Below are 12,103 nucleotides of genomic sequence, written 5' to 3'. Positions count from 1 at the left end.
AAATCTGAAAACGACTCCCCTGCTTAAAATCCTCCCCCGGGTGCCTCCTGGAGCGAGAAGTCGAACTCCTCCGTTTAGCAGCAGGTTTTCTGGAGAGTAGGAATGGGGGCGTTCCACCTAGGGCACCAGGGTCCTCGGGACGAGGGAAAGTCCGAGCACCGGCTTCTAGGCCGAGGCGGAAGGACCCCTGGGGGCGAGGGCTGGGAGGCAGAGGAAGCAGAGTCGGGGCAGACGGCGGGGCCCCGGGCGTCCCGGGCGTGCGGGGCGGCTCGCGGCCTCCGGACAGCAGGGGGCGGCCTCGTCTGTGGCGGCGGCGGCTCTGCTCCGGGACTCCGCGTCTTTCGGGCGACGCGGCGACCTCGGACGGCGGGCCGCGTCGGCCGGGCATGGCGGCGTGGAGCCCGGCCGCGGCAGCGCCTCTGCTTCGCGGAACCCGCCGGGTGAGCGTGGACGGGGACCGAGCCTCTCTCCCCGGGGCAGGAACTGCGCTGCGACCGCGGGGCGGGCTGGGGTTGGAGAGGCGGCCTGCGGAGGGCGACGCGCCGGGCCAGGGGCTTCGCCTTCCTTTCGCTCATTCATTGATTTGCTGGTTCATTCATTCAGTGGCCCCGGCTACGGGTACTGAGAGAAGTGTCAGGCCCGGCGCGTGCTGGGGGAGCTCCCCAGCGGGGTGGGGGTTGAGGCTGACGGGAACGGATACATAAACAGTCGTAATACATCAGGCACGGAAAAAGCAATGTTGCGTTACCGAGCCAAAGACATGGGCGTCAGAGCCTAGAGTCGCGGCGTGCGTGCTGGTTCCTGTGACTGAGTCAGGGCTGCGGAACGTCCTCCTGGCTTCTGTGACCTTGACCCTTTCCAAATCTCACACTCCTGGAGCAGGGAGCCAGTAGAGGGCACTCACCAAACGCTCTCCTGGTTTTCTCCCCTCTTGCTGATTCATTCTTCCTTCACTCCATCCATGTCTTTTGCTTTCCTCTCACATTCTTCCTTCTCTTGGACCTGCCTCCCCCAAGCATGAAGGGCACTGTTGCTGGTGACTTTCATTGTGGACAATCGACGTTCCAGGGGTTTTGTCAGTAGATTGCTGGTTTAAAGGCCGCTGCCTGAAGATCAGCAGAGATGAGGGAAAGACTTTTCCCAAGGAGTCAAAGTGCTAACCCCACTCTCACCCTTTAGTGACTGCTGCGCTGCCTGCCACCTGGCTACCCTCTGCCTTTGCCCCTACCCCCAGGGCACTGTTTTCAGAGGAGGTCTCCCATCCACCCAATCTTACCCAGGTCCACAACATAAGATTCTGTCCCTCTGAACAGCACTCAGTCTCCCTCCAGGTCTTTCTCCTGACCTGCGTTTCAGCTGCCTGCTACAATCAGGACTTCTTTGCCGGTACCTAGTACATATGCCGGTTTTCTCTGGTGGCTCAGCCGGTAAACAATGCGCCGGCAATGCGGGAAACCTGGGTTCGATCCCTGGGTTGGGAAGATCCCCTGGAGGAGAGCATGGCAACCCACTCCAGTATTCTTGCCTGGAGAATCCTCAAGGACAGAGGAGCCTGGCCGGCTACAGTCCATGGGGTCGCAAAGAGTCAGACAGGACTGAGCAACTGACCGCACAGTACATATGCTCTGCATTGTGTGGATTTTCCCCCTGCTCATTCATTCTTTCATCCATCATTCAAGTTCTCCTGAGGGCCTGCCCTGGGTCAGTTCTGGAAGACTGCAATAGCAGGACAGACCCATGTCTTGGCCTCTAAGAACAACTGGTGAAAGAGTCAGTGCACAGGGTATTTTAAAGAAGGTGCTCTGAGGTTCTATAACACAGGACCCTGCTCTACTAGGCCATCAGAAAAGGCCTAACGATGGGCAAGACTGAGGGGGTGAAGGGATGGTACCTTCAGCACCAGCATGTGAACAGCACTCCACCCACCACCCTCCTCCAGCCAGGGAGCCTGATACTGCTGCTCCCTTTAAAGGATACTCTGGGTATCTTTCCTGACTTGCTTCAAAAGGCATTGTTACATTGGCCTCAAGAAGCCTGTGTAAAAAGTCCAAAGTCTTTACCCTGACACTGAAGCCCTGCCATACTCTATTTTCTTTTTTTCAATATTTATTTTTACTTATTTGTTTGGCTACACTGGGTCTTAGCTGAAGCATGCAGAATTTTTATCTTTGTTGCAGCATACAGGAGCTTTAGATGCAGCATACGAACTCTTAGTTGCTGCATGTGGGATCTAGTTCCCCCACCAGGGATCGAACCCAGGCCGCCTCCATTGGGAGTGCAGAGTCTTAGCCACTGGGTCTCCAGGCAAGTCCCTGCCATGCTATCTTCATTCTCTCTTTTCAGCATGTGCTTAACCTAACCAAGGAGCTGCTGACATGATTTTCTGCATCTTCATCCCTAAGAGTTGAGACACATTCCCATCAGAAGCACTGGCTCCTTAGGGTAGCCATTGGGGGAGGGAAGAATGTTACTTCCAATGGTAAATAATCTAAAAATGTTCCTTTTTCAGGTCCTTTCATAGAATTCTGTTTCTTCTTTCCAGTAAGGATTGCAGAGAATAGCTGCCTTATTGAGCAGTAGGGCACAGGGTTATACCCACTGGAAAGAAGGTGGAATGTTAATCAGGCCTAAAGGCGGGGTGCCACTTGGTCCCATTAGTCAGCAGCATGCTTGCCCGAGCAGGGCGTGCCTGGCCTCTCCTGGTCTGCGTCTTACTAAGGGACCCGACCTTGGGCGTATTACTTGGTGCTTCAGGCTCCTCACTAAAACTGTCTTCATGATAGTGCCTCCCTATCATGAGGAATAAACCTCTGTTGAATTAACTTAGGGACCTTGTTATCTCTGGAGTCCAAGTTAGTTATTTACAATTCTACTCCTCCCTCAAAAAAATTTATTCTGCATCCTGGGGAACTTAAATGGACATCTGATGCCATGCAGTCCCCCTGGCTTAGCCCAGGGCCCTGCCTTGCAGGGGAGGTCAGAGGGGCCTGCACGGTGACTCTCCTCTGTTCTGTGACAGCTTCCTCTTCTCCACTGGGCCCAGCGCATGTTTGCCTCACAGACTGAGGGGGAGCTCAAAGTGACCCAGATTCTCAAAGAAAAGTTTCCTCGAGCTACAGCTATCAAAGTCACTGACATTTCAGGTAAGTTTTCTCTCATCTTTCCCACAGAATTTGGTAGGATTTTACTCACTGGAGGAGAAGAGGGCAGGGGACTTGGAGGATACTCACCACCAGTGGCTTCTCAATATGTATGGATTTTGGACAGATAGACCTTGGCCTCTACTCCCAGAAGAGGTGGAGGTGGGAATGCAGACTTCAGCGGGGAACTACGAGGACTCCTGGTTGCCAACCTGGCCCGGCTCAGATTAGATTCCTCTCAGTCACCCTGGGGCTCAGCTCCAGTCTTTAGTTTGACTTTGAGATGAGCCAGACTTTAATTTCCCCACATTCTCTTGACACCCTAGAATGCCAGAGCTGGAACAGATTCCAGGAAGAATGAGTCCAGAGAGGCCAAAGAACCTGCCCGACCCTTTACAGGGAGGCGGCTCCAGGACCAGGACCGAGGGAGGCTGTCCTGAGCCCAGTGACCGGCGCTGGCCAGGCCCCTGCCTTTCTCGAATGACCGCTGGGGCCTCAGAAGTTCAGGTTGACTGTGTATTAGGAGCAGGCTGGGCACTCAAACGTCTGCCCCCGTTGGACGGGAAAGATAGGCCTTTATCCAGACACGCCTGTGGAAGATTCCCACACCCAGACAGTCTTTATCACTCTCCATTGCTCTAGGGCTCACTGGCTTCTCTGAGAACATAACTTTTACAAGGAATAGGAGAAAGTTCAGAGAGTCCTTTTATTCTGGTCACTATAGGAAATGAACCAATCTAAAGATCTGTTAGAATGGCAGGTTGAATGAGCCCACAGGCCCAGTTAGGGCAGAGCCGGAACTTGACCTCTGGTCTGGCTCTGCCTAGTCCTGGGTAGAGTGCAGAAAGGGGATCAAGGCTGGGAACCTTGGTTTAGCCAAAGCTTAGTCTCCTGGAACATATAAGAAAAGATTAACAAAGCCTATTGAGTGAATTGCACTTTCTTGCTGAATGATTTCATGCTAGGGCAGCACATTTTATTGTTATCATTCATCAGCCCTGGAGATGAAGCTTGGTCTAGGGGTAGATGGGTCCACACAAACTGCCTTGAGAGCTGTCCCTTACCTGCCACAGCCCGGGGGGAAACCTTTAATTCAGCTTGTAGAGCAGGGGTGCTAGAGACCCCAGCTCTGTGATTAGCGCATCTTCACTGTTTATTGTAATGCTGTGTCCATATCATTCAGCTGTCTGCTGAATGATAGCATTCAGATCATCTCTCTCACACTTCCTTATTCCTTTACTTTTGGATACTACTGCACGTGGTTTTCAAATCAGATTTTAATGTGTTTTTGCATTTTAAAAAATACCAATTACTGGTCCTTTGGGAAGTGGGATGTTGAAATTCAGTCCCTCCCACCTTCTTCCATGGCATTTGCTGGCTTAATAAAAGGAACTAGTAGGACAACTGACATTTCTTAGACTCTGCATGTTTTGTGCCTTATCTTTCCTACCTTGGAAGCAGTAATGCTGGGTACCAGATACAAGTGCTTTGCAGAAGGACTGAGGCAGCCTGCCAGGAGGAGGCCGGGGTCAGATTGTAAGCCATGATTGTCTAACAATCTTAGCAGCTTTCTGCTGAATGATGACATTCAGACCTTCTTTGGATTGTGTGGTACTTATTCAAGGACATAAGGAACTGTGGCTGAGGTAACTTAATAACTGAAACACTTTCAAATGGCATTTATTTCAGGAGGCTGTGGGGCAATGTATGAAATTAAAATTGAATCAGAAGAATTTAAAGAGAAGAGAACTGTCCAGCAGCACCAGATGGTTAACCAGGTCAGTAGAAGCAGCAGTACCTCTTTGTCACATCTCTGCATCTGAAAGGGCCTGCGAGTGGAGACAGTATTGTACCACCCATCCTAGGAAATCACGACGCAGTACCACATCATGTGAACAGGCTCAGGATCTGAGAAAAATATAAACTGAAACTATCTGGGACTGTATTGTAGGCAAATACGAATTTTATTCAAAATGGAAAACAGGCCACCCAATAGTTATTTTACATTTCCCTGTATAGTACCACCAGTGTTTACTGTTATTATTGGATATTGAAGAGTGTTTGTAAACAGAAGACAAAAAAAGATACATGTTCTTGTAAATTTGAAGGTTTCATTTAAGCCTCTTTTAGGACTACTTTACAGGTGGGTAAACTGAGGCATGGCCTGATTGAGAGCTGCTCCAGCTGTCCCAGACCCAATGACAACAGCAGGGGGCTGGAACATCAGATTGGAAGTGGTCAAACAGGAGATGGCAAGAGTGAACGTAGGCATTCTAGGAATCAGTGAACTAAAATGGACTGGAATGGGTGAATTTAACTCAGATGACCATTATATCTACTACGGTGGGCAGGAATTCCTTAGAAGAAATGGAGTAGCCATCATGGTCAACGAAAGAGTCTGAAATGCAGTACTTGGATGCAATCTTAAAAATGACAGAATGATTTCTGTTCGTTTCCAAGGCAAACCATTCAATATCACAGTAATCCAAGCCTATGCCCCAACCAGTAATGCTGAAGAAGCTGAAGTTGAACGGTTCTATGAAGACCTACAAGACCTTTTAGAACTAACACCCAAGAAAGATGTCCTTTTGATTATAGGGGACTGGAATGCAAAAGTAGGAAGTCAAGAAACACCTGGAGTAACAGGCAGATTTGGCCTTGGAGCATGGAATGAAGCAGGGCAAAGGCTAATAGAGTTTTGCCAAGAGAACGCACTGGTCATAGGAAACACCCTCTTCCAACAACACAAGAGAAGATTCTACACATGGACATCACCAGATGGTAAACACCGAAATCAGATTGATTATATTCTTTGCAGCCAAAGATGGAAAAGCTCTATACAGTTAGCAAAAACAAGACCAGGAGCTGACTGTGGCTCAGATCATGAACTCCTTATTGCCAAATTCAGACTTAAATTGAAGAAAGTAGGGAAAACCACTGGACCATTCAGATATGACCTAAATCAAATCCCTTATGATTATGCAGTGGAAGTGAGAAATAGATTTAAGGGACTAGATCTGATGGATAGAGTGCCTGATGAACTATGGACGGAGGTTCGTGACATTGTACAGGAGACAGGAACCAAGACCATCCCCATGGAAAAGAAATGCAAAAGAGCAAAATGGCTGTCTGAAGATGCTTTACAAATAGCTGTGAAAAGAAGAGAAGCGAAAAGCAAAGGAGAAAGGGAAAGATATAAGCATCTGAATGCAGAGTTTCAAAGAACAGCAAGGAGAGATAAGAACGCCTTCCTCAGCGATCAGTGCAAAGAAATAGAGGAAAACAACAGATTAGGAAAGACAAGAGATCTCTTCAAGAAAATTAGAGATACCAAGGGAACATTTCATGCAAAGATGGGCTCGATAAAGGACAGAAATGGTGTGGACCTAACAGAAGCAGATATTAAGAAAAGGTGGCAAGAATACACAGAAGAACTGTACAAAAAAGATCTTCACGACCAAGATAATCGCAATGGTGTGGTCACTCACCTAGAGCCAGACATCTTGTAATGTGAAGTCAAGTGGGCCTTAGAGAGCATCACTACGAACAAAGCTAGTGGAGGTGATGGAATTCCAATGGAGCTATTTCAAATCCTGAAAGATGATGCTGTGAAAGTGCTGCATTCAGTATGCCAGCAAATTTGGAAAACTCAGCAGTGGTCACAGGACTGAAAAAGGTCAGTCTTCATTCCAATCCCAAAGAAAGGGAATACCAAAGAATGCTCACACTACCACACAATTGCACTCATCTCACACGCTAGTAAAGTCATGCTCAAAATTCTCCAAGCCAGGCTTCAGCAATATGTGAACCGTGAACTTCCAGATGTTCAAGCAGGTTTTAGAAAAGGCAGAGGCACCAGAGATCAAATTGCCAACATCCACTGAATCATGGAAAAAGCAAGAGAGTTCCAGAAAAACATCTGTTTCTGCTTTATTGCCTCTGCCAAAGCCTTTGACTGTGTGGATCACAATAAACTGTGGAACATTCTGAAAGAGATCCCTGACCTGCCTCTTGAGAAACCTGTATGCAGGTCAGGAAGCGACAGAACTGGCCATGGAACAACAGACTGGTTCCAAATAGGAAAAGGAGTATGTCAAAGTTGTATATTGTCACCTTGCTTATTTAACTTATATGCAGAGTACATCATGAGGAACGCTGGGCTGGAAGAACCACAAGCTGGAATCAAGATCGCCGGGAGAAATATCAATAACCTCAGATATGCAGATGACACCACCCTTATGGCAGAAAGTGAAGAGGAACTCAAAAGCCTCTTGATGAAAGTGAAAGAGGAGAGTGAAAAGGTTGGCTTGAAGCTCAACATTCAGAAAACAAAGATCATGGCATCTGGTCCCATCACTTCATGGGAAATAGATGAGGAAACAGTGGAAACAGTGTCAGACTTTATTTTTTTGGGCTCCAAAATCACTGCAGATGCTGATTGCAGCCATGAAATTAAGACTGTTTTCTTTTTTTGTAAATTTTATTTTATATTGGAGCACAGTTGACAGAGGGAGAGGGGAGCTGGCCTGGGTTTGGTTATTATTTTACAGAGAAATTAAATGTTTAATGCTTTTGAACTGTGGTGCTGGAGAAGACTCTTGAGAGTCCCTTGGACTGCAAGGAGATCCAACCAGTCCATTCTAGAGGAGATCAATCCTGAGTGTTCATTGGAAGGACTGATGCTAAAGCTGAAAGTCCAATACTTTAACCACCTCATGCGACGAGTTGACTCACTGGAAAAGAGTCTGATGCTGGGAGGGATTGGGGGCGGGAGGAGAAGGGGACGACAGAGAATGAGATGGCTGGATGGCATCACCGACTCAATGGACATGAGTTTGAGTGAACTCCGGGAGTTGGTGATGGACAGGGAGGCCTGGCGTGCTGTGATTCATGGGGTCGCGGAGAGTCGGACACGACTGAGCGACTGAACTGAACTGAACTGAACTGAACTGAACTGAGTGCCTGAAAGACTTTCCATTTCCGAGAATTCAGCTTCTGGTACTGGCGTACTTTAACCTGCAGCAGCTCCACACAAGGCCCTGAACCCCTGGGGCAGGGTTGGCAGGGGAGGAAGGCCTGAGCCTGACCTCCGCCTCATTCAGGTCCTGTAGCTTGTCTCCTGGTACTGCAGGGCCTAAATATCGTTTTGAATGTGGTTGCTCATTGACACTTGGGCCCTGACATCATTTGTAGCCGTAAACAAATCTCCTAATTTACAACTTTATTCTGATCTAGAGTAAAATTGGGGAATTGGTGCTGATGAGCATGGTTTTATTTAAAAAAATATTTTTACATGAAGCTATATATATATTTTTATTTTATTCAAGTAATTTTTAAAAATTTTGGCCGTGCTGCTCAGCTTGCAAAATCTCAAGTTCCCCAACCAGGGATTGAACCCAGGCCTCTGTAGTGAAAGTGCTGACTCTTAACTACTAAACCACCAGGGAACTCCCAGTATGGGTTTGTTTTTTTTTAATATAATTTTTTCCATTTATTTATTTTTGGCTCAGCTGGGTCTTCCTTGCTCCAGGGGCTTTTCTCTAGCCGTGGCGAGCGGGGGCTGCGCTCGGGCTCTGGTGGGAGGGCTTCGCACTGTGGTGGCTTCTTTTGTGCGGCAGGGCTCTAGGTGCACGGGGTTCAGTAGCTGCGGTGCTCAGACTCTAGAGCTCAGGCTCAGTAGTTACAGTGCATGGGCTTAGTTGCTCCACAGCATGTGGGATCTTCCTGGATCAGGGATCAAACCCACATCTCCTGCATGAGCAAGTGAATTCTTTACCACCGAGCCACCAGGGAAGCCTCCTCAGTGTGGTTTTAAAGAACAGGTGTTCTTTGCTCAAAGAGCAAAGCACAAGGAGCAACCTAAAAGTTCTTCACTGGGGCAGCCTAAAACGTTAGAATACATATAATGGAACACTGTGCTGATACAGAAAAGAATGAGGGTGTGCTTTACGCCTGATATGGAAAGATCCTGTGTTAGGGGAAAACACAGAGTGTAGAACAGTGTGTTTGAAATGCTATCATTTGTGTTTTTAAAAGGTAGTGGGGTGGAATATATATTCATATTAGCTTGAATATGCATTTTTTTAAATTCTCACAAAGATACACATGCACGTAACAACAGTTTTATATTTGGGAGGAAGGTGGAAACTGGGGACAGCTGTGGGAGGGAGACTTCAGGACATGCCTTTTTATGCCTTTTGATTTTTGAGCCAGCTTAAATAATGATTCCAAAAAAAAGTGTTTTCCAAAAAAAAAGGTAAAGATTGTTTAAAGAAAGTATATGTGCAAAGTGTCCTACAAAGATAAAGCTATTAATATATAAAAATATTCCAGTAGAGACTTACTGTAATCAGTGTCAAATACAAAACAGTGATGATGCTCTTCTGCTTCCTTAGGCACTAAAAGAAGAAATCAAAGGTATGCATGGATTGCGGATATTTACCTCTGTCCCCAAACACTGACCATACTCTGGCTGCCTTAATGCTGCTGCTGAAACTCTGGATGAATCTTACTACCACCGTTCTTTCCTCAGCATATGACAAAAAAATTATCTATTTTGTTCATAGATATTTCCATATTGTAATTATAGAAGAATATGGTATCTATTTAGATATTAAATTAAAGGCAACAGATAAGTAAAATTTTTTTCATTACAAAATATATACTGAATCCTGCTCTGTGCCTGGGCAACATTCTTAACATGGGGATAATGTAATTAATAGAAGCACACCAAGAAAGACTATATGAAATTTTTGAAGGGTCATGAGTAATGCTTTTAGTTCCTTTATTTCAGAAACATGTCCTTTCTCAAAGTGGTCTTGTCCTGATGCTAGAGGCAGAATGGAGTGCAAGCTTCTTTGTCAAGAAAATTTCTTTTTTCTTCTCCTCTATGAAACTGCTCAGGTCCCTTAATCTTACCAAAAAGAAAGCAAAGACTCTTTGGTTTTGCTCTTCCCTTAGTTTACCACTCTCTTTCCCTTTCCCTCCAAACTTCTTACCAGAATGATCCTGGACCCTCAAATTTCTTACTTCCTGGAGTAGACTCTGAGGAGTGTTGGCTGCCTGGGTCAGGGTCTTCTTCAAGTCTGAAGATCCCTCACCCTTTGCACCCTGGTGGAAGGTTGAGCCCACCTCCCATAACAGAAGCTGAAAAGGCTTGCTTTCCTAGCTCCTTGGCAAACAAGGCACAGGCAGATGATCTAGACTCAGCCAGTCAGATGATCTGCCTTGAACTCTGCACTGGGAGCAAGTGAAACTGTGAAGCGGGGCAGTGGCCTGTCCATTTTGGCAGCAGTGGCCCGTGTTCTGGGAGGCATCTGTGTCACAGGCCTCCGTCTCTGGGGTCCGCGGCAGTGGTCACACTGTCGGCAATGTGATTTGGGCTTCGTCTTCCTCTCTCAGTCCATTTCCAGAAGCGGCTTCGTCAGTGTTCCCAGAAATTCTACGATTACCCCATGTCCTTTCACTCAATCCCTTTCTGCTCACACTGGCCTAGTCAGTGTCTGATGCTTACCAACAAGAGCCCTGATGGGTTCACCTGCCCCGCACAGTGTGTGCACTGCCCTTCTGCTTCCGCCTGCCCGCTGGAGAGCTGAGAAATCACACCCACTGCCACTCTCATCCTCCACGTGACCCGTCACCATGGCGATGGGAGGTTGACCATCCACTCCTTCCTCAGACTCCTGTGTGTTCCATGGAACTGACCACCAGAGAAATCATTGGTCACTGTTAGTTCTTAAGATTCCTCTTACCTCCCTAAGAAATAAAAGTATGTAGGTAAAACAACTTTGAGTCCTGGAGCAGCACAAATTTTAAATATTCCGTTCACATACTGTGCCCTCATTTTTTGGTTTAAAATCGTTCTCTAACCCCACAGTACAGGGGAGGGATTGGCGTCCTGCCAAGGCAGAACTGACTTTTACAGGGAATAGATTCATTCAGTTCTATCAGAGTTGATAGGATAAAACAGAACTCCTAAGGGCCCAAGGCACCTCTGAAAGAGCTACACACCCTGGAGGACAGCTTTTAGGTGGTGCAGTGAGGAAACACCTAAGTCCCAGAGACAAGAAGGCAGTGGTCAGAGAGACCACAGAATTAGATACATGATTACTTGTGTGGAGCCTAATTATCTTCTTGAGGGTGGGCTGGACACAGTGATCTGCTTCTAAAGAGCAGATTAAAGTGGAAGTGACTGTGCAGCCGTAGAGACCAGGTTATAAAAGGCACTGTGGCCTCCTCCTTGCTCTCTTGGACAGGAAGGCAGCTGCCATGTAGTGAGGAACTCAAGCGGCCTGTGGAGAGGTCCAGGTGATGAGGAACCAAGGAGTCTCCAAGCAGTCAGTGAAGTAGGCCTGCCAGCAGCCCACAGAGAACTGAGCCTTCTGCTAAGACAAGAGCCATTCATCTTGGAAGTGGATCCTTCCAAGTCCATTACAGTGAAGTCTTCAGAAAACTGTCATCCCAGGTGACACCTTGACAGCAAACAGCCAGAACTACTCAGCTAGGCTATTCCTCAATTCCTGACCGATAGAAACTGTGAGATAATGTTTGTTGTTTCCAACTGTAACATTCTGGGATAGATTTTTATGCAGCAATAGATAACTGATAACACATGTGCATCACTCGGACAACACTGGGATTACACATATTAAAGGAAGGGCTGAAAAGGCAAACTGCAGAAAGGACAGGGCTACAGATGAATGTCAGGACCACCGTCACCACCACTCGGGACTCCTTGCCTCTCCTGTCCGCTCTCTGCAGATCTGCTTTATTGTCTCTCACTGCAAATCAGCGTTCACCATATGCTGTCAGTATACAACTGACTATACCGCCAGTAGCTCTTACTATCTTAATGTGTACCTCATGAAAAGGACAGGAGAAGGCGATGGCACCCACTCTAGTACTCTTGCCTGGAAAATCCCATGGATGGAGGAGCCTGGCAGGCTGCGGTCCATGGAGTCACT

General features: G+C 47.3%; 1 protein-coding gene across 1 annotated transcript; it reads left to right on the top strand.

The window, feature by feature from the left end:
- The first annotated feature begins 285 nt into the window (after nt 1-285).
- On the top strand, nt 286-9,800 carry BOLA3 (bolA family member 3). Its single transcript, XM_055400613.2, has 4 exons — nt 286-440; nt 3,020-3,143; nt 4,830-4,918; nt 9,536-9,800. The coding sequence occupies exons 1-4, from the start codon at nt 387-389 to the stop codon at nt 9,599-9,601; spliced, it is 333 nt and encodes a 110-aa protein (XP_055256588.1). The 5' UTR covers nt 286-386; the 3' UTR covers nt 9,602-9,800.
- The last annotated feature ends 2,303 nt before the right edge of the window (nt 9,801-12,103 follow it).

Source organism: Moschus berezovskii, chromosome 11 (genome assembly GCF_049115385.1).
Source record: "Moschus berezovskii isolate FMDL1 chromosome 11, NW_MosBer_1.0, whole genome shotgun sequence".
NCBI classification, from domain to species: Eukaryota; Metazoa; Chordata; class Mammalia; order Artiodactyla; family Moschidae; genus Moschus; species Moschus berezovskii.
This window is presented reverse-complemented; position numbering and strand designations above follow the sequence as displayed.